Source organism: Hyaena hyaena, unplaced genomic scaffold, assembly GCF_003009895.1.
Source record: "Hyaena hyaena isolate Hyena2069 unplaced genomic scaffold, ASM300989v1 scaffold_1186, whole genome shotgun sequence".
Classification (NCBI taxonomy): domain Eukaryota; kingdom Metazoa; phylum Chordata; class Mammalia; order Carnivora; family Hyaenidae; genus Hyaena; species Hyaena hyaena.
In genome coordinates this window covers 312,818-340,680 of record NW_024081820.1, presented here as the reverse complement: position 1 = coordinate 340,680, position 27,863 = coordinate 312,818, and the positions used below count along the sequence as shown (strand labels likewise).

General features: G+C 48.7%; 1 protein-coding gene across 1 annotated transcript; it reads right to left on the bottom strand.

Moving 5' to 3' along the window:
* Nucleotides 1–27,842, bottom strand: CHFR (checkpoint with forkhead and ring finger domains). Its single transcript, XM_039222768.1, has 18 exons — nucleotides 27,738–27,842; nucleotides 27,399–27,542; nucleotides 23,062–23,161; nucleotides 20,387–20,496; nucleotides 19,205–19,264; nucleotides 18,862–19,071; nucleotides 15,243–15,410; nucleotides 12,789–12,948; nucleotides 11,806–11,960; nucleotides 11,553–11,715; nucleotides 9,488–9,630; nucleotides 8,225–8,341; nucleotides 7,686–7,769; nucleotides 6,911–6,981; nucleotides 5,862–5,949; nucleotides 3,157–3,264; nucleotides 2,663–2,735; nucleotides 1–1,212 (listed from the first exon to the last, which is right to left on the bottom strand). The coding sequence occupies exons 2-18, from the start codon at nucleotides 27,529–27,531 to the stop codon at nucleotides 1,170–1,172; spliced, it is 1,986 nt and encodes a 661-aa protein (XP_039078699.1). The 5' UTR covers nucleotides 27,532–27,542; nucleotides 27,738–27,842; the 3' UTR covers nucleotides 1–1,169.
* Nucleotides 27,843–27,863: the final 21 nt, after the last annotated feature.

Genomic DNA, 27,863 nt, shown 5'->3' with positions numbered 1-27,863 from the left:
TAGGGAGAGAAACAGACACGGCTTGTTTATTAGAATACGGAAGGAGGCCTTTTCCACAAACAGCGCTGCTTCTCAGAGTCTGTATCAAGAGCAAGACAACAGTTGAAAATCCTATTCCTGAGAAGAAGCAAAAAGTTACAATTTTGCAAACAAAAATAACAAATGATTTCAACAAACGATAAAAAACTTTTTTTTAACAAAGAACAAAATTTCAAGTATCATTCCAGATGACATGGCAAACCCAACGAAGGAGACGAGGTCTCGCCCACAAGGTCCCCGGCACTCTCAGGGCAGGGGCCGCCCCAGGAGGGCCGGGGCACCCCGGGGCCGAGCTAGCCCAGCAGGGAACAAAGACCACGGGGCAGCTCAGCAGGGCCTGCGGCTGTGCCCATGGAGAGAGAAGCGGGCACCAGGGCTCTGCTCCACAGCAGGCTGAGGGTGGGAACGACCCACCTTACCCCCTTCTGGGACCGGGCCACGCGCCTAACACTGGGGGTCTAGGGTTAGCGGTTCCGGACGTCTGATTTTTTCCTTTTTGTAATAAACAGAAACACGTTTATTCCTTCAAATCCCCTACTATCCCAATTTTAGTCAATTTGCAAATTATATATTATATTACTTGTGCTACAGTCTGTGATAAATCTTGCTAGAAGATCAGCACCAAACCTCTCATAAATACAAGCGCCTAGGAGCCGTGGCTCTCCCCGCGCAGGGCCTTCGCTGTGCCCACAGGCTGTAAGCCCTTTGCCCGCTTTCCCTTCAATGACAGGACCGTTCTGACAGACTTTCTTTTTTCTCCCATGAGAGCTTCCTTGAAGAGAGACGTCTGTCCTAGCCACAGTTTTGGGAAAGGTCCGAAGAGCAAACCTGAACGTCATCGTCTGAGCGCGAGGGGGCGGCTGATAGCAGTTCTTCTGGCTGATGGCGCTCTGGTGGCCCCAAGGCCAGAGGAGGGGCTGTTCGTGCCACCCCAGGCCTCTCAGGCCACTGTGGGGAGGGTGGGTCTCGCGCCACAAAAGAAAAAGCCACACTACAGTGCCGGATGTAGAGACCCCCAGCACTCCCTGGGGGACTGTAAAATGCCCTTAAAATGTTCGTATCCGGTATTTCCTGAACACACGGTCGCTGAATTCCACTACCCCCACGCCACCTTGGTGCCTCCTACATGCTCAGTTCTTGAACCTTGTCTGTTCACAGATATGATTGAATTTCCTGCAAGAAGAAAAAAGTCAAATTATACAAGCCGGCATCAAGAAGCATTCCAATAAGTGAATTTGGGGATCACATGCCGGAGGAGCTTGATGAGAAACTGATCGCGCACACGGGGTAGCTCACAGTGGCATGGCCTAATCCCACCAAAGGCATGAAGCCCTATGGCAGCTTTCTTTTCCTTCTTAAATTTTAAAGCCAAACATTCAATTTTTTTACTTTTTTAAGTCACACATTTTCGGGGGCACCTGGGTGGCTCAGTCGGTTGAGCATCTGACTTCGGCTCAGGTCATGATCTCGCGGTTTGTGGGTTCGAGCCCCACATTGGGCTCTGTGCTGACAGCTCAGAGCCTGGAGCCTGTTTCAGATTCTGTGTCTCCCTCTCTCTCTGCCCCTCCCCCGCTCATGTTCTGTCTCAAAAATAAATAAACTATAAAAAATTTAAAATAAGTCACACATTTTAGGTAATTTTCTTAGAGAAGAGACTCAAAGCTGTGCCAGTTCAAAATACCCCAGGCACCATGGGCCACCGTGCAGGGCAGGACCAACAGACTCACCCACTGGGTGCCAGTGCCACCACCTCCTTCTTTGTGATGAGCAGGGGATGCCCAGAGGAAGACCCATGTGCCCTTCCTATCCTTATCTGTGTCTTTATTAAGAAAGACTGGCTAGTTACTAGTAAAATCTCTTTCCCTATAAGGAAATGGTTTCCGAGACACTATCTATGCTCAAATAGAAAGCAAGGTGTTTATTCCACAGAATCAGTCCTCCAGGGAGCCTTCACTTGGGGCCTTATCTCCTGCATGATGGGCACACTGTCAGTAACTTTGATGTGAACCACAAGTGACTGGGCATCACAGTAGCCTCAAGAAGCATCAATCCATGAGGTTGATTTACACGACACCTCACCTATGGTTTGAAAGTGCAGATAAACTCACATCTGCAGATGAGCCCGTGTGGCAATGCAGATGTCACTGGAAGTAGGACAGTGCCCAGTGACAGCCGCCGAGTTAGAGCCAACACAGACCTGTGCTCACGGCACCAAACGCAGACTCGGGGCAGCGGCATGTACACAGGCCGGAAGTTCTCAGTGACCACGGCCACGGAGTCACAAAGCACTAATCCTCCAAGGTGTCAGTGGGAACAACAGGTGTGTTCATTCTGCAGACACAGAGGTAACGTCTGCATGCAAACGCTTCATGAAATGAGAACAGAAGAGCAGAGTTTTGAAACAATAACACTAGGACTTTATACAAACAGAACTAAATGACTATATTTACAAGTAAATAGTTAACTAGTTCATGAAGATCTCTAAAAGCTGAGGTATCAACTTGGCCAAAACACTTAAAAGAAATAAAATCGCCTTCCTGGTAGGAAAACGGGGGTCTGCCTTTCTGCAGGAGGCCACTCTGGCGCCCTCCCCGGCCCTGGTTGTCTGGCGCGTCTCACTCACATCGCGTGGTGGGCCTTCACCTGAGTGCGGCAGTTGCGGCCCCAATAGCAGTCAGGACGGGATGTTACAGCCACTGGGGAGAGAAAAAGTCATGTGTGTGTAATACACAGCCGATCACAAACACAGCTAAGCCAATTTAAGTAAAGACCCAAAGAGAAAAAACTACAGTTGTAGCATTCTGTCACACTTTATAACTAGTTTCCTTGCTTGTTCTAAGATTCCAAGGGGAAAAAACAGTTTAATTGAAAGCCCAACTTAGGAAATAAGACTTCTACAATGGTCTATAGGTTGTTTTTGTGAATCTTGTTTTAGAAACGTGTGTCACGGCCAACAGGCCCAGAACCTGAGCTAACTCGGGGTCGAGGATGGCCTGGGAATAAGCATGGCTGTCAGGCAGCCCATCTTCCCTGTCTTGTCCCTGCTGATACCCACTGAGAACGCAGAAGCCCATCTAGACTAGACAGAACTGAGTCGGGGGGTGAGGGACTTCTTACCTGGCAACTCGGAAGCAGGAATGTTCTGCCGATATTGGTAGGTCAGCTCTCGGAAGCTTCTCAGGCCACAGCAGTAACAGAGTACAGTGTTCCCTGTGATTCTGTAATCTGGAAGGACACAGCCTCATGTGGGCATGGCAGCCATCAGGCTGCATCATGTTTCCAGAGCAGCAGAACAGCTGTGGCCTCCTGCAAACCAGTGGGTAACCAGTGCGCCGACCCATAAATGGGGTAGAGACAATGGGCCAGACTCTCAGAAAACAAGAACAAAACCAATCTCGATACCAACTGATTTCCTCACAGCAAAGTAATTCCACTTGGGTAAAAAATTCAAACACTTTAAAAATCCAAAAAAGTAGCAGTGGATTCAGTTAAGCGTCCAACTTTGGACTTTGGCTCAAGTCATGATTTTACAGTTGGTGAATTCAAGCCCCACATGGGACTCTGCTGGCAGCATGGAGCCTGCTTGGGAGTCTCTCTCTCCCTGCTCTCCAGCCCTCCCCACCCTCCACTCAAGCACACAAGCTCGCGCGCGCGTGCTCTCTCTCTCTAAGTAAATAAATAAGCTTAAAAAATAGAGCATTTTTAAAAAATCATAATAGAAATAAAAATTTTAAAAAGTACTAAGAGGAATGAGTATTATTTTTCTCTTGAGCTATTACGTCACAAGAATGGACCTATAAATCTGACTACTGACAACTTAAACACCACAATGGAAACACATATAACAAAGGTGAGATCCTTTTTTTTTTTTTTTTAAACGTTTTTTTTAATTTATTTCTAGGAGAGAGAGACAGCGCGAGCAGGGGAGGGTCAGAGAGAGAGGGAGACACAGAATCTGAAGCAGGGTCCAGGCTCTGAGCTGGCAGTCAGCACAGAGCCCGACGCGGGGCTCGAACCCACGAACCGCGAGATCATGACCTAAGCGAAAGTCGGATGCTTAACCGACTAAACCACCCAGGCGCCCCAACAAAGGTGAGATCTTAATAAAATAGTGGAAAAGCACATTTGCCACATAAGCAACAATATGTGACACCTTTAAATGACAAAGATATCCTACCAACCCGTACCCTCAAATCCAAATAGACTAATATAAGTATGGGCCAAGGTCACAGACAAGCCAACGAACCATAAAACAAAAAGATCTTCAATTCTCCTAAGAGTCAAACACAGGCAGATAAACCAATGATACATCCCAGTTGCCTTGTCTCTATTTACGGGTAAACTCAGGGCAGAAGGGCTCAGGAAGATGCTGAGGCACGTTCTTCGGGGGGAGGGAGGGACAGCAAATATGGCAAAGTCTCAACTGTTCATACCACTGTCTAACAATTTACTTATTTATCCTGATGGAACGATTTTCCTAACCTATCATCTTGTATGCTCTGCAGCCGCAGTGCTTATTCAGATAGCGGAAAGGGGAGAACCACCTAAATATCCTATAGTAATGATCTGGTTAAACAAACGATGATACTAGAATACTATACAATAAAAATCAAGGTAGGGGTGCCTGAGCGTCCAACTCTCGATTTCGGCTCAGGCCATGATCTCATGGTTTCGTGACCTCAAGCCCCGAGTTGGGATTCTTGTTCTCTCTCTGTCCCTTCCCCACTTGCACTGTCTCAAAATACATAAACTTGAGGGGCGCCTGGGTGGCTTAGTCGGTTAAGCGTCCGACTTTCGCTTAGGTCATGATCTCACGGTTCATGGGTTCGAGCCCCGCGTCCGGCTCTGTGCTGATAGCTAGCTCAGAGCCTGGAGCCTGTTTCGGATTCTGTATCTCCCTCTCTCTCTGACCCTCCCCTGTTCACGCTGTGTCTGTCTGTCTGTCTCTCTCTCTCCTAAAAATAAATTTAAAAATATTAAAAAATAAATAAATAAATAAACTTGAAAAATAATCGAGGTAAAGAACTTGACATAAAAAGGGTCCAAGGAATACTGCTGAGTGAACAGCACATGTGGTAGGGTTTCATTTGTGAGGACCACAACCGTGTCCACGTGTGGCGGGTGCACAGGCCGTGTGGTGTGACCACTGGGTCCTCAGAGGGTGGGATCCCCCATGATTTTCTCTTTATGCGCTGTGTTTCCCATCACTCACATGTCTTTCTGGGCCACGCGTGCAGCAGTCACTAAGAAGCTAATGGAGCTCAGGCCCAGGTGACAGACCGGGCGCCCTGAGGGCTGTGGCGGCACAGAACCCCTGAGACATTTGTGAGAACGCGTCTGCTGAGGAGGATTCCCGGCAGCTTCTGAAGCCTTCCATAATGTATGTCTTAGAAAGGAAAGTCATTTGCTGATTCTTCTGCACCCTCCCTGAGTGACAAAAACCACATGTCACAACGTCCTGGGCAGCCCTGGGAGACGGGCCAAGCCGGCACCGAGTCACCAGCACAGCAAGTGAAAGTCCCACAAGGACCCTGAAGGCTTGAGAACCACTGGCTCCAGAATCTGATCGATGCCAAGACGCGGGGTCACAGTCTCTTCAGTTGTGTCCCTCCCTCCAACCGGGCAGAAAAGATGCTAGAATATGTCACATGGGCTCAAATCCTGAAGTGCTGGTGCCTGTCTGCCCGCCCCCCCCAGGGTGGGTGGAGGGGGAGGGTGTGCACACAGGAAGGCGGCCTGGAACTCTCCTCCCCAGAGGCGGCAGCGACCACTGCAAACACACCGCCACACCAGCGAGGGGAAGGCAGGGGCGACGCGCTTACCTGACAGCAGAAACACCCCCCTCTGCAGAGCCATGAGGCTTTCAGTCAACATGTTTTTCCACGTCAAACCCCTGGTTGCCAGGTAATTCTGGGATGAGAAAGAAGGGCATTCTTAGAAATACTAGCTCAGAAAACAAAACGCTAAAATGACAATAAAGTGAACATTTCATAAAAGGCCCTAGCAGGTGGGTGAGGCCACAGCACAGGCAGGCTAAACACGGCAGGGCTGTGCAGCGGGCCGTTGCGAGGGCTTCCAGAACCGCAACACAGGAGGACCAGGATGCCCGGGACCCGGCGACACACTCACAAGCTAGTCTGCAAGGGCTCTCGGCCGAGATGCTTTGTCGGAGCCTCAGAAGGAAGGCTAGCTTCTGAACTCTGAACGCACGAGTTACCACATTCTATCCAAAGTTCTGCAGACACTCCGAGCACAGGAGCGGGGGTGGGGGGGAGGGAATACCCAATCTTGGCCGAGGCTGCCCTAGTGCAGCAGCAGACCCCTGACCACACGGAAAGGAAGCTGAGGTTTTGGATCTACCTTTTGCTCTCGGCTCTTTTGTGCGGACCTACAAGAGAGCAGCACGTGGACATCTAACCAGAGTGAGCGGGGCCAAGGGGCCTGCCACACAAGTCCTGCGTGTGCAACACTGCATACGCGGGATACAGGCACCACTCCGGCCAAGAGAATGGCGTGCACATCAAACACTCCAATTCTAAGAGCCATGTCAGCTTCCTAAGACACGGGAAGGACAATGTCAGAGAGGAGGAAGCCAGAGAGAGGCCCAAGTTCTAGCAGAGGGCCGGCCCAGCCCCCACCCAGACCCCGAAACTGCGTGGAGCACACAGGCACTGGAGCCGACACGTGTGCACTCATGGCATGATGGGTGTGCAGGAAAGAACTATTTCTTAGAAGACGAGGACACACAGGAAAACACCAACGTGGTACACTCAGCAGCAGGGCTGGTCAGAGCCATGGGGAGAGCTAAAAGCCTCCTGGGGGCCTCTGCTGGGCCTGAGCCCCACCCGCACCTGTACGTGAAATCCATTACCTTCAGGACGTCTGACTCATAGTGATTGTTGCTCAGAACCCCGTCCAGACACCTGTCACCCAGGTCCAGCTCTGCCAAACAGAAGGAAGCAAAGACACCATCTTATATTCTATGAAAATATCATTCACGAACAACTAAAATAAGCAAATTTCCTTCCTTACAGAGTCCAGGAAGAATAAGAAGTTCCATGATAAAATACAGTGTTAGAAACAGAACAAGTAAAATGACATGAGGTCCATTCCTTCCTGAAATGGACGGTGGTGCACCTGGTCTGGCGCTGTGGAGTCTGAACGCCACAGCCAGACAGGGCGTTTCTGTTGGCGGTGTTCCTTGCACATAAGGAAGCCCTCCTGACTGAGCTCAGTAGCCTGTAGTGTTGTTATTTACTGCCTGCTTCTGAGCTAGCACAGAGGGACCCTCCTAAATGGCAAACATAAGGGGTGCCTGGGTGGCTCAGCTGGTTGGGCGTCCGACTCTTCATATCAACTCAGGCCATGATCTCACGGTTCCTGAGATCTCACCCCATGCTGGGCTCTGCCCTGTGGGGTGGGGCCTGGCTGGGATTCTCTTTCTCCCTTCCTCTCTCTGCTCTTTCCTCACTCTTGTATGCACACTAAGTAATTAAATAAACATTTAAAAAAATAAATGTCAAACATGTGAGAAGAAGATAGGTAATCTGTGGCCACCAATGGTGGCCTCCCTTAAGTCATGCCACGCTACCCCTCCCCCCAAATGCAGCAAGAGAACATGCAGAGAGCTGAAGAGCCGGCATTACCACAGAATGGGGCCAGGCAGCCAAGGCAGCCAGCCCGGGCGCAGCCCCAGTACAGGTGGCAGAAAGGCTGCAGGCAAACAGCACCTGTGGACACAGCACGACCACCAGTCAGGCCATTTCAGTGAGAAGTAAATTCACATAACCATTAAATAAATGGCAAAGTCCATTTTAACAGCGATCCCAGAACTGGAAATTAAAGCACCGTATTCCACCTGTCACATTTACAAGTGACACATTATGGGAATATGCTGATCCTGATGTGGCTACAAAGGTCAGATGCAGACTCCAGGAGGAGGGCCACCCACACACGGACACCCGGTGCATGAAGGGGTGGGCCATCAACTGCCAGGAAAAGATGGTCATTCGATATGGTTGTACACGCAACTGAGTATGCAGATGAGGCAACAGACCCCCATCTTCACAGCACACTGGGTATAGTCGGCAACACTCTGCGACCTGAGCCTAGAAGCACACACAGAAGAGGCTCTGCGGTGGAGACGCCACTTAGGCGGCCAGCGTCCGCGCGCGCCCTTACTCACACTGCTGGGGGGCGATGCGGGGGTCCTGCTCACGTTCTGCCCTCCGGTCGGGCATGGGCTGGAAGCAGCAGGTGCATATGGCATGGCTGCCTTGCAGGGCGCACACGTAATCCTGGGCTGCGGAACAGACAGGACGTTCAGGCCGCACACATCGGGACACAGGTGGAAAGAGCAGATTAGACACACGTCTAGGGGAGTGGCTGGAAGGGACACACGGAGACACATCCACAGGAAAACCCAGGGAGAACTCACACTTGTTTTCCTAACGGCCAAACAGTAGTCCACATTTTAAATAGAATGAAAAACAAACAAAAGTGGTATTTCAGTTCAACAGTTACAGCAAGATTTCAAAGATCACTTGAAGATTTTCTACCGTTTCCTTGGGCCATACAGCACACACCGTAAGGTAACAGACCAAGTTCTATATTTAGAACTCTATTATGTCTCTTCCAAATAAACAAGTGACAGGCCTGATGGGCATGACTGGCTGACCCCACCACTCCCTGCAGAGTGGTGTCTACACAGCCCAGCCTCGAACCCTCAGTGACCACACAGAAGCTCCATCTATGCACGTTCATCTGCTACAGGCACATCCCACCGGGGACTTCCTGTCTGAAAAGGACACCGCGCCTGTGGAGTGGCAGAGTCGGGAGGTGACCAGGCACCACACTGCCCATATCTCTGTCCACGGGGGAGGCTGCAGAACCCATGGAGAGAACGTCATGGTGGATGGCCTCGACGCGGCTCTGGGTCACAATCCTGAGTCAGTGGCCTTATGACAGGCTCAGGCCCACATCAGCTAAGAAAACCAGGCCCTACCAAAGAATGGCCAGGGCCAAAAACATGGATCTCACATGTTCTCTTTCCCTTTCTCGATGGCACCCGAGAACCCGCCAGTGGGCGGAGCTCAGGGTGGCTTTGACAACAACCACAGCCTGGGGCCGAGAAGAAGCCAAGGTCTCATTGAGGGGCCCAAGTAGGAGAGTCATTTCAGCTTTAGCAAGCAGCCCTGGGGATGCCAGAGCCCAAAGCAGCAGACTGGGGGTTCCACGTGTTAGAATCACGACTGATCCCCGGGGAGGTCCCAGAAGCGGAGATCCACAAGAGAACAACTTAACTCTCTGGTTTCTTAACCCACAACAGAATACGAGCAGCAACAAGGTAGGAGAGGCGGTGCGGCAAGGGAGGCAGCGACCAGAGTGGGGCGGAAGACAGGGAGTAGCTGGAAGGAACCACGGCGGTTTGGAAGGCATGGTGTCTCACCTGTCGTGACGCTGGTGGACGTGGATGGTGCGTCCCCAGGAGCCTGGGCTGCCCCTGGCTCACTGCCAGGACCTGGGCAGGGGAGGGGCTGGCCCGCCTGCCTCCGGTACTCAGGGCACTGTCTGCACACGATGTACGGCTGGCTGCAAGGAAAGCACACGGGCACCTGGAGTGCGGAGAAGCAGTGAGCCCTGCTTTGCGCACGTTGTGGGTGGTGCCAAGGCCCTCAGCCCCAATGACCAGAGGAGATCCAGATCCCAAGCCTGGAGGCCCTCAGCCCTCAGCCCTCCTTCACGCCTCAGCTCTGCATCTGCTGCCGCCCAGTGTGTGTGACGGGGAGAGATGGCACATCCCTGCTGGGCACCCGGTCAGTGCTCGTGCTGGGACAGGGAGGGCTCCATTCCTTGCTACCTGCTGGCTCCCCTCTGCCATAAGGTTTCCAGAGACCCTCACCCCTCAGTGGCTCCTAGGGTTCGGACACACGTTTTGCCCAACCCGGCTTCGGGCACAGCATTCCTCAGAGCGTGGACTCTCAGTCCCCACAGTGGGCAGGACCCACCCTCACAGGTTTGATGCTGGGCAAGCTGTGAACTCCGCCCAGAGACGCATTCAGGCCCGTCACCCTGGACCCCTAAGAAACCACATTGAAATCGGAACAAAATGTGCCACGGTTGAATGCTGCTGTCCTCCAGGGGATTCCTGGCCGGCCAGGACAAGCCCTGCACCACCTAGCTCTGTGCACTTCAGCTGAGCTTTCCAAAAACTGCAGACAGTTAACCAAAAAAGAACCCACAGGAAAAATATACATAGACTCTCCCCTCCTCTCAGAGAACGCCTTCCTGTGCCTGCCGCCAACGGTAGGAGCCAGCGAGGGAAGAATGGGGAAGACGTAACTAGAAAACAACCGGTGAGAAGACACTCGACCTCATTTCAGAACGAGATGACCCTCATGTCGGGCCACGCCGACTGTCAGCGGGGTTTCCTGACATTCCTCCACAAACCCCAGAGGCCATCACTAGGGCCCCTGTGACAGGCGTATGATGATACAGATGCCAGGTCCAGCAAAGTGCCTTCCCGGCCAGGCTCTCTGAGCTGAGGCACCTCTGTGAGCTGGCTGGCCGTGTGCCCAGAGCTGGGGTCCGTTCCCCAGCACGGCCTCTCCAGTCAGAGTGCGGGAAACAGCACAGAGATGCATTTTTAAGCATATCGTTTTTTACTTTGTTAATAAAGGAAATACAAAAGACTACATATAGGAGTTGCCAGAAGGATACAGGATAAAATGGTCACACTATAGTGATTTTTTATTACTTTCTGCTTCACCGTTATGTCCTAAATTTTAGAAAAAGAAACAAAAGATAATAAATTCAAATGTTTGATTTTTGTCTTTCCAAATGTCACGACCTCCACCCAAAACTCAGATTGTGGTCTTCTGAGTCCTCAAACAGCAGCATCCTACAGCAAATAAAATCAGGTCTGCCGGAATCCCATCCTCTTAGCCAGGTGACTGAGGCTCTTCCGCAATAATATCCTGACAAATGATGATAGTGCAGCTCAACACTGTAGGACTCTGGTCACCAGCTGAGCTGGGGGCAGTGTGCTCACGAGGGACGAAGAACACTTTAAATCCCAAACCCATCGTAGCTAGTACATCAAGGCACCTGAGGAAGTGTCAGTAGATAACAAGCGATGGGTTACGGTAGTCATTTCCTAACAGGCGTCAGTCCATCCATTGCCCCATGTACCCTAAGCTTACACAGGCTGTCCAGCCATTACATCTCACTAACATGGGAAGTAAGGAGAGAGACAACAACAGAAGAGAATAAGCGTCGCAGGTACACCTGAGAAGGGAAGAGGGTGCTGGAAAAGGCGAGTGGCAAATACGCCCCCCCGCCCCCTGGCTGAGCGGCCGTACTCAGCCGGCGCCCACCCCACCCTCACCACGCCCGAGGCGGGCAGTCCCTAGCTGACGTCACACCTCAGAAGGCAGACCGCTCACGAGCCGGGGTGCTCAGTGCAGACCCGGGCCCCAGCCCCACGCGCCGCCCAGAGCCAGGCATGAACTCACCTAACGTCCGAGGACTCGCTGTCCACATCTGACAGCTCCAGCAAGTCCTCGGAACTGCCCTCCTCGTCAGAGAAAGACCTTCTGACTTTGGGCTGCAGCATGTCTTGTGTGATCTTGTTCCTGGCAGCCATGCTCCGCACATCTTCCTCGCTGCGGCTCTTGTCTGGAATTTGAAGGACACGGCTCTGTTGACCAAGGGACCTCCAGAGAGACACCCCGACGTCTCCAGGAGCTGGGTGAATTCCCCACTTGCCTGGGTGCTGGAGAAGGTACGCCTCCACCAGGTTGTTCAGGATGTGGTTTTTACAGATCCTCTCCACCGGGCAGCGGCAGGTGGGGCAGAAGGCGGAGCGCTCCATCCAGCCCGAGTAGCAGGCGGCACAGAAGGTGTGCATGCACGGCTGCAGGCTGAGGGCACAAGCACAGGGCTTCAGATGCCCCCGCAGAGCACTGGCAGGTGGAGCGTCTGTCTGCCACGCCACAGCCAGGCCCCCAGACGCCAGGGCACATGTTCCCAGACGCAGGGACCCCAGTTCACACCGCCTCTTTCCCAGAGGAGGACATGGCCTCACTCAGGCTGTGGGGCAGTTACAAATTACCCACCCACCAAGCTCACTTGCCCCAGCAGAGCCTAGAACCCATGCTTCTCCGGGCAGGGTGGGGCAAAACCCGCCCTGCACACAGTGCTCACTGTGGCAGGGTCTGCATGCTCTGCCAATAGACTGGGAATGTCACCTGCTTTCCACAAGCCATGTGAGAAACAGTTCCCATGCAAGAACAGCTTTCACCCTGAACTACTTTAACTCAGTCCTTGTTAATTAAAAGAAACTGGAAGTGACCATCTGTGCTCTGGGAGGAACAGTAAAGCAGGTTGTGACTCCAGGAGTGTCAGGAACCAGGACACCAAACACCAGAAAAGCCTGCATGTAAGTGGAGACTCAGGCTCTCACTCTTAAGACCCCAGAGAAAAGCCAGGAGAGGGCTCTCCCTAAGCCACTCCTGGGTCATTTGGGGGCATTCCTTCTGCTGACAACACCCCCTTAAAGCTCAGCACAGCTCTCCTGTTCTGCGTCAGAGGTGCACCTGGCCTCTTGGGTCTGACGTTACCATGTGGACCCAGGCTGCCGTCACCTCCCCTCGCAGGCTCTTCTACAGCCACAGTTAGCAGGACCAGGTTCCCGGCTCCCCCCAAGCCTGCATCGCTCCCGCAGGGCCCCGCCCCGGCAGCGGGCATACCTCACGCAGTCGTGCAGCAGGTCCTGGCAGATGATGCATGTGAGCGTCTCCTCCATTTTGTCTGGCTTCACGGCCTCGGGTCTGACACCCCCAAGGGCGGTGTGGGGGCCTCCACACTGGTCTGCAACCAGCAACTGCAGGCTCAGCTCAGCCTCCTCCTCTGTGAGAAAGGGGCACATTCCCACCATCAACCAAGGAAGAAAGAGACACTTGGCCTTTTTGTTTAATGAACACCTTAACCTGTGGACAGAAGAAGATACAGCCCTCACCGCTGTTTGTATTTATCACTTATATTTTCAACTTTATTTTGAGACACAGCGTGTGACTGAGGGAGGGGCAGAAAGAGAGGGAGAGTCTCAAGCAGCCTCTGTCCTGAGAGTGTGGAGCTCAAAACAGGACTTGAACTGACAAGCGATGAGATCATGACCTGAGCCGAAGCTGGATGCTTAACTGACTGAGCCACCGAGGCGCCCCTGGTGTTTGTATTTTAAAGGGCCTTTTTAAGAAGGCCTAGGGGCGCCCGGGTGGCATAGTTGGTTAAGCGTCCGACTTTCGCTCGGGTCATGATCTCGCAGTTCGTGGGTTCGAGCCCCGCGTCGGGCTCTGTGCTGACTGCCAGCTCAGAGCCTGGAGCCTGTTTCAGTCTGTGACTCCCTCTCTCTCTGACCCTCCCCTGCTCACGCTCTCTCTCTCTCTCTCTCCTAGAAATAAATAAAACATTTAAAAAAAAAAAAAAAAAGAAGGCCTAAAATAAGCCTCAAGTTCCAACACATTTAAGTTTTCTTTTATTTTTATTTTTATTTTTTTTTAAATTTTTTTTTTAATGTTTTATTTATTTCTAGGAGAGAGAGAGAGAGAGACAGCGTGAGCAGGGGAGGGTCAGAGAGAGAGGGAGTCACAGACTGAAATAGGCTCCAGGCTCTGAGCTGGCAGTCAGCACAGAGCCCGACGCGGGGCTCGAACCCACGAACCGTGAGATCATGACCTAAGCGAAAGTCGGACGCTTAACCGACTAAGCCACCCAGGCGCCCCTTAAGTTTTCTTTTAAAAGAACAATGATATAAAAAGAGGCATTCTGGATACACGGCTAAAAAATAAAGATCACTTGTCACACAATATTTGTGTATAATCACTGTTTTCGTTTAAAAAAAAAACATGACTTGTGTATATACTGAAAAATAAAGACTCTCTGATTGAAGAGCTTTCAATATTTTTTTTCCTTTTCTTCTGCTGGTGTTCTATAGTGCTCATAGAATAATTTTTATTTTTAACGAAAGAAATACTTCCCCATAATTTACAAAGCCAAATATTAAGAGGGTAGCAGCCCTCTGCCCTGGCCTGTCCTCACCTTCAATCTCCCTCCTCTGAGGAAACTACTTTCATGTTTTTGGGTGTTTCTCCTCACATGGACCTCCAGGTTTCTGAACTGTAATGCCATGTCGAGGCTGAGTGATTTTACACATCACCTCCTGATATCTATTAAGGCAGAGAAGGATTCTGCTCCCTGGGCCCCATTCACTATATTATCATAACACAATTGTTGGTCTGGTATGTCGTATTTATGTTATTATGCTCAGGTAAATATCCACTGCTGAGCCAAAGAGTACCCCAAAATTAAGTTTTCTTCCTTCAACAATTTTTCATTTTTGCTGGAGTAAAAAAATGGCCTCATTTTTATACTTACTTTTTTATGTACTGTTGCTGATTCTTTCCACACCCTCCTCAAGCCAGTCAATTCAATTTTCCACTCAACACATCCAATATTCTAGACTCTTCCCCTGGGGTCCACACCCCTTCCAGAGCCGCCCTCCCCGCCTCACTGCTCCAACCGCAGGCTGCTCTCCGGCCTACAACACAGCCACTGTCCCATTACATGTTCCCAAGTATCTTTTGCAATCTTTTTAACATTGGCTTTTTAAGAGTACATTTTTCTCTAAGTTACCTTTTTTTTCCAAATCGTTATTTATTTTGAGAGAAAGCACGCACGCACAAGCGGGGGGCGGGGGGGGGAGACAGCGGATCCAAAGTGGGCTCTGTGCTGCCAGCAGGGAGCCCAACATGGGGCTCGAACCCACCAACTGTGAGATCATGACCTAAGCCAAAGTTGGACACTTAACTGACTGAGCTGCCCACATGGCCCTCTATAAATCACCTTTAAAAAGAAGGTTAAAACTATGACTGAAAGACAACATATTCTTAAAAACTGATGAAAACAAAAACAAAAACTGATGGCCGTATCAGGACAGAATTGCAATTCAGAATGCACTGCTTCCAGACCGTGAGCATAACCCCATAGTAAGTATGGTTCAACCCCGATGCTGTCTACAGAGAAAAAGGCTCAGATTTCCATTCTGAACATGCTGAGGCATCTGCAAGTGCAGAGGAAGAGGTCCTGTCAGGAGAGGCTCAAAACTACTCCAGGGCCAGAGATACACAAAATCATGAGGCTCTGACCTGCTTTCATTCTCTTCGTGACGGGCTCCGAACCCTCTTGGTCCCAGGACCCTGGCTGAGAGAAGGGCGCTCCTTCTTTCTCTGGGAGAACCAAGGGCAAGGTGGCGGTTTCAGCATCTGCCACAGATGGACCACATTCTTTTGGAGAGATGCCTGCATCTCTGAAGCCTGTAAGAAGGACAAACGAGAGGTTCGTTTGTTTTTTAATCTGTGTGAGAGAGAGAGAACGAGCACGTCAGCAGGGGAGAGGGGCAGAGGGAGAGAGAAAGAATCTCAAGCAAGCTCCAAGCTCAGCTCAACACAGAGCCCAACACGGAGCTTGATCCCACAACCCTGGGATCACGATCTGAGCTGAACTGAAGAGTTGCGTAACTGACTGTGCTACACAGGCGCCCCAACAAGAAAGGTTCTGATTCGTGCAGCCTTGGAAGGAAAGGGTACGGCAGGTAAAGGATCACAGGTTCAAACCAGGTCTAGGTATACCAAGATGCCATGTTCTCAATAATGTACACACAGAAACGCTCAGCTCCCATCTCTGAAGTGCATACGTGCCCACTATCGCACTCAGTGCAGCTGGGGCAAGCGGCACATTCACTGGGAAAGAAATGCAGAGGTGTCTGACTGGGACCAGCTGTGGAACGTTCAGTCTACACAGGGCCAACACACGTGCTGGCGATCCTGTGACGCTCACTGCGCTGTACACTCCGCTGGCACAGGACACACAGAGAGGCCTCTCAGAACAGGGACGCAGCAGGCTTCAGACTATAAGGAGATGAAGGCCAGACAGGGATGCTGTGTGTGAACTGTTTCCCAAGGAGTCATGAATTTGAACGAGCCTGATAGAAAGGTAAGGAAATTTCCTAATAATCTTTATCTTAAAAAAGGCCCAGTGCATAATACCAAACTACAGTACACACACGATCTTCAATACTTAAGTGGTAAGTGTTGTTATTTTGAAAATGGAAGAAACTGCCCCACAGCAGCCAAAAGAAAAAAGTTAGAATTGTTTGGGGAGCAAATCAGTTTGTGCAGCAAGGGAAGAAGAGGGGGCTTCCTGGATGGGTGCTGCTCTGGTTCTCACTCCCACCACGGTCTTAAGGGCCTTCGATGCTCAGTCAAGCTTCCCCTTCCAGAACGAAGATTATGATGATGGGACTCTCCAACAGACCAATGGTGAGGATTAACCTAAAACTTATAAAAGCACCTGGCACCAAATCTCATAGTTAGCCGGCTGGTTATTCGAGTATGGATACACAGAAGCGTGCAGATAGAAAAATTCCCCCAGCTTTTCACAGTAGGGGCTAAGCTTTCCATCTGATTGGCGTACAGCAAGATTTTGTTTATGCTTCTATTTTCTTAATTGCACAATATATAAATGCACTATCCTTTCATGGTGGAATCAACAATTCTATGTGTACACACACAAGTCACATTTTCTTCATCCATCCATCGAGGGATTCTTAGGTTGTTTTTGAGTCTTTGGCCTTTGTGAATAGGCTGCAATGAACATGAGGTGCAGACATCTCTTTGAGACCATGATTTCACTGCCTCTGAATGTATATCCAGAAGTAAGATTATTGGACCAAATGGTAGTTCTACTTTTTAAATCTTGTTTTGTTTTGTTTTGGAGAGAGAGCATGCACAAGTAGGGGAGGGGCAAAATGAAGGGGGGAGAGAGAATTTGTTTTTGTTTTAATTTTTTTAATATTTATTTATTTTTAACTTTTTTAATATTTGTTTATTTTTGAGAGAAAATCAAAGTGCGAGCAGGGGAGGGGCAGAGAGAGATGGAAACACAGAATTTGAAGCAGGCTCCAGGCTCTGAGCTGTCAGCACAGAGCCTGACGTGGGGCTTGAAACCACAAACTGTGAAATCATAACCCCAACCAAAGTTGGACACTTAACAGACTGAGCCACCCATGTGGCCCTAAATTTTAATGGTTAAATTTACTGACTTTTTATTAAAAATTTTTGAAATTATTATTTTAATATTTATTTTTGAGAGAGTCGGGGAGGGGCAGAGAGAGAGGGGACAGAGGATCAGGCTCCATCCGGGCAGCATGGAGCCTGATATGGGGCTCGAACCCACAAACTGAGAGATCATGACCTGACCTGAAGTCGGACCCTTAACCGATTAAGCCACCCAGGCACCCCATGTTTGTTTATTTTTGAGAGAAGAGCAGGGGAAGGGCAGAGAGAGAGAGAGAAGCAGGGTCCATACTAGCAGCTCAAACCCACAGAGATCATGACCTGAGCTGAAGTCGGACCCTTAACCTACTGAAACACCCAGGCGCCTCTATTGTTTTTTTTAAATGGTGGTTTTTGCCTTTGTATCATGTATAAAGAAAACCTTCCCCAAATTATGAGTAATCACCTTTGTTTTCTTCAGATATTATTGTAGTTTGAATTCAAATCCATCTTCAAGTAGTCTGTTGTAATGGATGAGGTACAAATCTAGCTTTATTTTCTTTCAAAAGTTAATCACTTCTGTTCATTAAACAACCCAGTTTTCCTCATGGCTTTGAACTGCCACATTCATTATGTGCTAAATTCTTGGATTGTTATACTTTATTTATCTGCATGTCTTTTCTGCAGCCAGTGTCAATTGTTTTTAATCATTTTATAATACGCGTTAGTGTTAATATTACACAGACTCGTTCACATTCATTATTTTGTATCTCTAAAAGTGTCAAGGGGCACCAGGGTGGTTTAGTTGCTTGAGTGTCCGACTCTGGATTAGGACTCAGGTCATGATCTCACAGTTCATGGCTTCGAGCTCTGCACTGATAGTGTAGAACCTGTTTGGTACTGTTTCCCTCTCTCTGCCACTCCCCTACTCGTGCTCTCTCACTCTATCAACGTAAAGAAACATAAAAAAAACTTAAATTATATGTTATTCTGGATAAGTCTTGAAAACATGATGCTCAGTGAAAGCAGCAGACACGAAAGGCCACGGAGTACATGATTCCAATTCTTATTAAAAAAAAAAAAAAAGTTTTTCTAATGTTTATTCATTTTTGAGAGATACAGACAGAGCGCAAATAGGGGAGGGGTAGAGAGAGGGAGACACAGAACCTGAAGGAGGCTCCAGGCTCTGAGCTGTCAGCACAGAGCCTGATATGGGGCTCAAACTCACAGATGGCGTGATTATGACCTGAGCCGAAGTCGGGCACTTGACCAACTGAGGCCCCCAGGTGCCCCGTGATTTCAATCTATGAACTGTCCAGAACAGGCAAATTCAGAGACAGAAGGCAGATCAATGGTTGCCAAGGGAGGGCAGTGACTGTATGGGGGTCTCCTTTTGGGTGATGAAATGTTCTGGAATTACACAACAGTACGAATATAGTAAAAGCTGCTGAAGTATACACTTCACCTAGGGAATTTTTATGGCATATGAATTCTTTCCCAATAAAATTATAAAAAATACCAGGGTACTATAGTCTTCGCCCTTCAGCATTTCTCCTGGGGAGGGAATAAGACAATATTTACTCCTACAGAAATCCTACTACCGAGAGCCTGATGCCCGATGCCACCTCTGTTTATGTGTTTCTGTGATGACACAGGTTAGAACTAGTGACCAAAAAGCAACGCAGCTATCACCCCGAGACTCCCATCTTACCAGGGCTGAAGGGAGGCGCTGGCCCTACAGAGGTGGGCTCCATGGAAGAGGTAGAGGCCGTGGGGAAGAGGTCTGATGTCGACGTCGATGGCTGTGGTTCCTCGAAGCACGCCTGAGTGGTGGGCGAGGACGGCAGGACCTGGGGATCGTCACCTTGCCCTGCACCTGAGGTATCTTTGGTCACGTGGAACACATTCTCTTTATTAGCTTCTGTGAGCACAACAGGAGCAGAAAGCGCATCGAGTCAGGGCTCAGGAGGAGCAGTCCAGCAGATGAAAAGGCTTTGCTAGAAACTCACTATGCCCTCACTACGCACCCACTCCTGTGTTACAGCCTCACTCACCAAAGGGGTCTTGTGCGATGCCTTGCTTTTCATTCAGAGACTCATAGAGGTATGCCACGTCTGAAAGGAAACCAAGCGGATCACAACAGTGTCCTCACACACCCGCAGGGGCTCCTTCCTTCTTCTCCTTTCTGTCACTTTGGTCCCTTTATCCTTGATGACTATGTTGACTTACCAGCTACTCACAACATTAACCAGTTTAAGGAATTTCAAAATAAGTGAACCAAAGCATCTTCACCAACTTTAAAATAAATAAGCCTCTGGGAAAAAACGTCCTGAGCCAGGAGGCAGACACAAGAAAGGCAAAACGATGAGTAGATGATGAATCTGTACTTTGTCATTTCAAATCACCAGAAGAAGACAACACAAGACCCTGCCACGTGGCCAGGGGCTGGCCTTGACAACGCAAGAGACAACCTGGGAATATCTGCCTCCTCCCGCCAGTTTGTGGGTAACCTTCAAAACCTCTCCCAACTCTCCTTGTCCTGTATTGTTCTTCCACAAACGCACATGCTCAGTTCTGGAAAAGCCTGAATAGAATCGTCAGACCTCTGTTGTCTCCTGGAAGGTCTCTGAAAGCAGAGCCACAAGTGGCCTCCAGCCCCTTATTCTAAGTCTTTCTCCCCACAACTCGGGTTTCTTCTGCTATGTAACATAGCCCATGCCCTGTTCACTTCTGCTTGCCACTCTGAGATGTGGGACTCATGAGCATTGTGGTATTTGTGAAGAATGACTGGGGCTCACAATTCAAGGTCAACACTCCCACTCTTCAACAGATAGGACTCATACCAAGAATCTACATAAAGGGGGCACCTGAGTGGCTCAGTCAGTTGGGCATCTGACTTTGGCTCAGCTCATGATCTCATAGTTCGTGGGTTCAAGCCCACGTCGGGCTTCGTGCTGACAGCGCAGAGCCTGGAGCCTACTTCAGATTCTGTGTTTCCATCTCTCTGTGCCCTCCCCTGCTTGTGCGTGCGCTCTCTCTCTCCCAAAAATAAATAAACCTTAAAAGAAAAAAAAAAAAGAATCGCCATAAAGAACAAAGAAAACGTAGCTAACACTAACAGTCTAAAGGTAAATACCTACTTCAGCGGACTCACTTTTCTGATTCTGCTTCCCAGGTGTGGCCAGACTTCCCCACCATATACCACCTGAGCCCACCCTGCACATCCCCTCTCTTACTGTATTCTGGCTCATTCTTCCTGTACACCAAGTAGATGACATCCCCAGTTTGCAAAGGCCAAGTCTGCTTCTTAACAACCTTCAGCTTGTTAATTACTGTTCCATTGGTGCTGCAGAGACAACAAAAATGCAATTTATCCTACTAGAATAACTTGGGAGTTAAAATTTTCTACCACCACTTAGAAAGAAGTTCAGGGGCTCCTGGGTAGCTCAGTCAGTTAAGCGCCTGACTTCAGCTCAGGTCATGACCTCACGGTTCGTGGGTTCGAGCCCCACATTGGGCTCTGTGCTGACAGCTAGCTCAGAGCCTGGAGCCTCCTTCAGATTCTGTGTCTCCCTCTCTCTCCAACCCTCCCCTGCTCACGCTGTGTCTCTCTCTCTCTCAGAAATAAGTAAAAAGCATTAAAAAAATTTTTTTAAAAAGAAGTTCAACATTTTTGCTTTGAAAATAATAAAATACTCCTAAAAATGATGTAAATATTTAACGAGTCATATATGCAAGTGCCACCCTACAATTCTCTCGAGAGAAAGCTTGCCTACTGCCCCCTTACTGACAGACTAGTCTGTGTTTCAACATTTCTGCTTGTCCGATAGCACATCACCCTCTGTCTGCTTCCAGTGGACCCCGGGACTTCTACCAGCAGCTCCGATTTCCAGCTCCCCCCCCGTTCTGCACTTAGCGCTGTGTACTCATCTACCCCTCCCTCCAAGTAGGCAGCTCATTCCTCAGACGGGCACCAACACACCTAAGAGACAGGTTCTGAGCAGAAGCAATTAAATGCGAGGCTCTAGACTGGAGGATGGTGTGTTCCCTCAGTTGGGAGGCCACTCCAGTCCATCAGGGACCACACTGCCAAGTGGAAGAGGCAGGGGCTGCAGAGGGCACAGGCAGTAGCCTAAGTCAGACGGGACTGGAAGTGCTTCCCTGAGGAGATACCCAAGCTGAGACCCAACAGAAAATCACGAGTGGATGAACAGTATACAAGAACAGAAGTCAGCAATTAAGCAAACTGGCCCAGCTTCAGGCATTCGAACCACCCATGCCTTAACTGTATGGCTTCACTCCTAAGGCCTCCAGTGCTGAAGAGGCTTTACTTTTACATCTGAGCAGACTTCCACTCCTTTGGTGTTCTGGAAAGTGCCAGAAAGTAAGCAGTTCAGGCTGTCTGGTCACACGGTCTCTGTCCCAACTACTGGGCTCTGCTGCTGACACATGAAAGCAGCCAGACACAGGATGCAGTCAAGAGACTGTGGCCGTGTTCCAGTGACACTTCACGGACAAACACTGGAGATGCCGCCACAGCCACCCGGGGCCTGTGCTGCCGGGCCCCTCCTCACTCCATTCTCGTGCTCTTTCTAACCACAGGAGCCTGACTTTACTATTCTGCTGAAATCCCCGATTACCTGTCACTGCTCTAGGACTTAAGTCCAGACTCCCTAGTATGGATCCCTGGGCGTTCCTGCTCGGTCTAACTTCCCCGCCTTCCCACTCACCACGCACCCGGCACACAGGGCCCTTGCACCTGCAGTTGCTGCTGCCCAGGACACCTTCTCCTCTGCAGGCACCTCGGCCAGGGAAGGCAGGCACCTCTAGAAGCTGGAAAAGGCAGGGAACAGATTCTCCCCTAGAGTCTCTAGAAGAAGCCAGCCCTGCTGCCACCTTGATTTGGCTAATCCAATTAGACTTTGCACCTTCGGCGCTAGAACATCATAGCTTTGTGTGATTTGAAGCCACTAAGTATGTGGTAATTTGTTCAAGAGCCACAAGAAGCCAATATGGTCATAAGGCCAGCACTGCAAAGTCAGGACAATTCTAGAGCCGGTGATGCACTGGGCTGAGATGAGGAACTTAATCTGCTATGCACTAGAGGAGGAAAAGGAGCATCAGTTCCTCCTCATAAAACTAATTCCTAGTCTTCCATCCCTAACATTATAGTTATCAAACAATCTCATAGCACTTAACCTTTAGAGAAATAAAAATTCATCTGGTTGAAAAAGGCATATTCTCAATGTACTGATGAAAGGCCATCTGCTACTTGTACCAGGTTTAAAATAGGCACATTCTGACACAGCATTTCTTCCTATGAATTTATCCCCAAAAAATAATCAGACATGAATGCAAAGCATTTTGGAAGAGAAGAATCGCAGTGTCATTTATAATAAGAAAAAATTAAAATAATAAATCTCCATCAATAAAGGAACTGACAGATAAATTATATAATAATAAATAAGATAAATCTAGATGTGGCAAATATAACCACACCATAAATACAAGTGAAAAAATGGATACAATATACATAGTAAAACCTCTTTAATACAAAATAAACACATGTATTTCTAGTGGGTGAGTGGAATTTGGCAAAGCTTTTCACTTTTACCTTCTCTTTATGTTGTATAGCAATTAAAAAAATTTTTTTTTAATTTGGAGAAAAGAAGTCTAATTTGAATAGTTTGCAACTTGAGAGGTTATCACTGCCTTCTAAGTTTTTTTCAGAGATATTTTTGCTTTAATTTGAATATATCCAAGAAGCATCATAGACATGAATAAATTACTGGAAACCAGAAAATATATTTCCTAATAACCCAAAGCCTAGGAAACTTCTGTGTTACAGAGAAGAAACAAAACCATTGTCTCTTCTCTGTAGCCACTGGCTTCAAGACCAGAAAGACATTACCTGGTATCTTCCAGCGACACCTGACCAGATTTTTCATCCACGGTAATTTTACAGTGATCTCCAGAGACTAGTTTATTGCCAGGGAATGAAAGGTCACAACCTAAGAGAGAGAGAGGGACACATTGGATGTGACTGTGGGGTCTGTGCACAAAAGTGCCCTTTGCGCAATCAAAGCACATGGTTGAAAATCAGGCTTCATGGTGTGTGCACGGTAGGAGACAACACCGAATCAAGCAAGATAGGAAGCAATTTTTTAAAAAGCATTTATGGGGGCGCCTGGGTGGCTCAGTCGGTCGAGCATCCCACTTCAGCTCCGGTCATGATCTCACGGTTCGTGGGTTAGAGCCCCTTGTGGGGTTCAGTGCTGACAGCTCAGAGCGAGGCCTGCTTCAGATTCTGTCTCCCTCTCTCGCTGCACCTCCCCTCCTTGTGCTCTCTCTTTTTCAAAAACAAATAAACATTAAAAAAATTGTTTTAAGGGGCGCCTGGGTGGCTTAGTCGGTTGAGCGTCCGACTTTCGTTTAGGTCATGATCTCGCGGTTCGTGGGTTTGAGCCCCGCGTCGGGCTCTGTGCTGACTGCCAGCTCAGAGCCTGGAGCCTGTTTCGGTCTGTGACTCCCTCTCTCTCTGACTCTCCCCTGCTCACGCTGTCTCTCTCTCTCTCCTAGAAATAAATAAAACATTTAAAACAAAAATTGTTTTAAATAAAAAAATAAAAATAAAAAGCATTTATGTATTAATCCAAAATAAAGAGACAGGGACAATGTCTTGAACCTTTCTGACTCCCCATTACCTAGAGGATACCCCCATCAACATCTCTGGGTTCTTGGTGACAATTTTACAACATGCACATATATGCAGCTACACTGATAAAAGCAGAAGTTTAAAGAAATTAAGAGGCTTAGTTGAGTAATTCTTTGGCATCTTAACTCAGTCCTTAACTTCTTTTCTGTGTAATCTACGATTTCATAAATCACCAGAAAATTGAAGCAATGACCAGAAAATATTATTGAGCAATTACAGACACATGAACATGCTTGAGAAAGTTTAAAACAGTAGGGGCATGCCTCTACATTATATCCTCATTAAGTGCAAGGGGGAAATCCTTAAATACTTTGTTCTCTCCTTAAACCAGAGGAATAAAAGTTTGCAGGAGCTTCTTATTATATAATCAGGAATTTGCCTATAAGACATTTACACTATAGCTACTAAGGTTTATAGCTTTACTTTTTAAAAACCAAAAATGGGAAGCAATACAAGTGTCCATCAACTGGTAGTGAATTAAAAAACAAACTGCGGTACACCCAAACAGCAGACTACTACACAGCAGCAAAGAGAAACAAATTACTGAAACACACAACAGCCTAAAATGAATTTCAAAAGGATTAGGTCAAAGGAAAGAAACCATACACAGACTATGGCGGAATATTGTGTGATTCCGCTTAGATGACATATTTGAAAGGCAGAATGATAGGGGTAGAAATTAGATAGATGGCTGCCAGAGCTCAGGGTGAGAGGAGGGGGCTGATCCAAGGGACCACCAGGGAACTTTCTGGGGAGTTGGAAATGTTCTGCATCTGACTGCAGTGGTGATTCCATTTCTCAACACTCACTGAACACCTATAAGGGAGGAATTTTACCATATGTTAATTATACCTCCCTAAACCTCAAGTACTAGAAATCTTATTTGCACATAATACATTATGGGAAGTGCTTTGCTACATTTATCCGAGGTAAATTTCCCCTGTTTTCAGGATCTTCCCAATGCACTAAGCACAAAATGTGGGACAGTTTCTTTGCAGCCCCAGACCCAGGACCAGCCCACCGTGTCACTGGAATGGGATTTTAACAAGCTTCTCCACACCAGAACACAAGCATTCTAATTCAGATCCAAGATACTCCGTGCTTAGTTCTATTCTTGGCATCTGCCCTATGTGTCTGTCATTCAGTTGGTTAAATCTGTCACATAGCTGGTGCACACTGCTGCCACTCCCAGAGAATGGGAAGCTCTGTGGGATGGGGAGGTCTTCCATCTCCCTTCCCACATGTGTCAACTCAGCTCCCCTTTTTCCTTGGAACAATGCCTTACATATAGAAGGCATGTTACTGTTTTAAAATAAGTATAACCATGTTCTCCAACTCTTACAGAATGTGTCTCCCCAAAATTCCTATGTTAAAGGCCTGAAACCCAATATGACTGTAAAGACAGGGCCTGTAAGGAGGCAATAAAGGTTAAATGAAATCATTAGGGCTAATACCCTTATAAGAGGAGGAAAAGGGGGGCGCCTGGGTGGCTCAGTCAGTTAAGCATCTGACTTCGGCTCAGGTCATGATCTCACAGTTCATGGGTTCGAGCCCTGTGTCCGGCTCTGTGTTGACAGCCAGCTCAGAGCCTGGAGCCTGTTTCTGATTCTGGCTCTCCCTCTCTCTCTGACCCTCCCCTGCTCTCTCTCGCTCTCTCTCAGAAATAAAACATTAAAAAAAAAAAAAAAACAGGAGGAAAAGGAAGAGATACCAAAGCTTTGTCTAGCCTGTGAGGATGAGCAAGACCTGAAATCCAGGACAAACACTCTCACCAAGAAACAAATTGACTAGCACCTTAATCTTGCACTTCTCAGACTTAACAACTATGAAAAATAAATTTCTGTGCTTAAGCTTCCAGGTCTGTGGTGTTTTGTTATAGCAGCCTGAGCAGGCTAACACGGCAACTTCTATTTTGCCAGAAAGGCTAATACATTCACCAAAAGGACTTCTTATTAGGATTAATTCAGCAACCTCTTTTTGCTCTTTGTATTAACATGTAAAATGACATCCGTTACTGTGTTATAATAACAATGGCTAACATCTGCTAACTCTAAGCCAGGCTCCTTTTAAGCATTTCCCACTTTTGATCTCAATTATCCTTCAGGGACTCTAGGAAGGAGGTACAAAGTGGTACAAAGTCCTTCGCCCAGACCAAGTTATGTGGTGCTGTCAGCTTGAAAACGCGGGGCTTCTGTTGTTCACCAAACTTCCTAATACATCAGTTAAAGGCAATTAATGCATTTTTCAAAACTTTCCAAGAACATGTAAATACATTCAAAACTGTAAAACAACAAAAACAACCTAACTTCACATTGGGATTGAAGACTACAAAACAAACAACCCATTAACGACCACAAAACCAAAACCAGGAGCAGGTACATCGTAAGGGGTAAAATAAAACCAAAACATAATTGCTTTTATTTTATTCTTTTATCTTCATCTTATTTTTTTAACATAGTACTTGGCCTTTTTTTGCTTAATTCCAGTATAGTTAACCTATTAAAAAAAATTGCTTTTCAACAAACCTTCACATTCTTTTTTAAAATATAAAATCAGAAACAAAAAAATGGATTCAACCACTGCTGGTCACCAGTGGGCCGGCGGGGGGCGGTGGGGGAACTAGGTGACGGGGATGGAGGAGCCCACTTCCGGTGATGAGCACTGAATAAGGTACAGGATCCTTGGATCACTATATTGTACACCTGAAACTAAACACCCTATGCCAATTACATTGGAACTTAAAATTTTTAAATTAAAAATTCATAAAATCAGAGTGATGACTTTTTAATTTTCAGACAAAATACATTTTTTTGTTGACTGGATCAGTCAGTGCACTTCTTTCCCTGTAGGAAAGCTACCAGGGAGGTCAAATTGCCAGACGGCCACGTAGGAGTTTAGAGGCAATTAAGCGTGCAGAGGGACCACACCTCCTCACCTACGTGCCTGCCTTTGTTGGGTCCCAAGCTTCCCAGGCTCATTCAAAGAATATTTGAGCAGCGCTCTTCTCTAAGCTGGGACTTTCGATGTTTCTAACGTAGCTGTCTACGGGCTATAAACTTCCCTGAGCACTACTTCAGCTGCACCCCCAAAGTGATGGCAGATTATACTTTCATTTGCATTCATCTCAAGGTATTCTCTAATTTCCCTTGTGATTTATCCTTGGGCCCACTGGTTGTTGACGTGTGTTGTTTAATCTCCACACTGAATTTTCCAGTGTTCTGTTACTGACTTTAATTTCATCCCATGGAGGTCAGAGGCGATGTTTCCCGTAGTAATGAACGTGAGAAGACTGCATTCTAATACTCGGGGTAGATTAAGTTAATGCACCTACTTCATAAAGTTGTAACGAGAATTAAATCATCTGCAGGAAGCACTGAGAAGTGGCCGGGCAGACCGATAAGTGAATAAACGACAGCACTTGCAGGAAAAACTGGAAAGCAGAGAGGGCCCCGCCCAGGGGCCTCCCACCGCTCCGGGGACCAGCCTCGCCCGGCCCCCGGCCCCGGCCCCGGCCCCCCGCCCCCGGCCCGCACCTCTCCTCCGCCCGATGGTCCACTCCGGCTTCCTCAGGAGCACGTGCGGCTCGCCCTCGCCGGCGCCCAAGCGGAGGAGCCTCCCCCACGGCTGCTGCTGCGGCGGCTGCGGGCCTTCCCCGGGCTGCTCCATCGGATTCACATCTGACGAGACCCGGAAGCGCGGGTGAGGCTCTCGGACCGCGAACGCAGGGGCTGCGGCCCGCCGCTCCGCCCCGCGGCCCTCCCGACCTCGGCGCCCCCGCCACGCCGCCGCCGCTGCGGGCCGGACGCCCGCCGCCTCCGGCCGCGGACGCGGCCCGCCCGCCGGCCCGCCGCAGCCCCGCGCCGTCTGCTTACCCCCCAACGGGCGCCGAACCCGGAACCGGCCGCGCCGCCGCCGCCGCTGTCAACAGACATCGCGGATCCCTCAGCTGATCCGCCGGGCGGGGCCAGCTGCGTCCGCGCCCCGCGATTGGCTGGCGG

Excerpts from the sequence above, each read along its gene's own strand:
- CHFR (XM_039222768.1), bottom strand. The coding sequence starts at position 27,531 with ATGGAGCAGCCCGGGGAAGGCCCGCAGCCGCCGCAGCAGCAGCCGTGG. Across the intron at positions 23,162-27,398 it reads GACCATCGGGCGGAGGAGAG|GTTGTGACCTTTCATTCCCT; the intron begins GTGCGGGCCGGG and ends TCTCTCTCTTAG. Across the intron at positions 1,213-2,662 it reads GTGAAGGCCCACCACGCGAT|GAAATTCAATCATATCTGTG; the intron begins GTGAGTGAGACG and ends TTCTTCTTGCAG.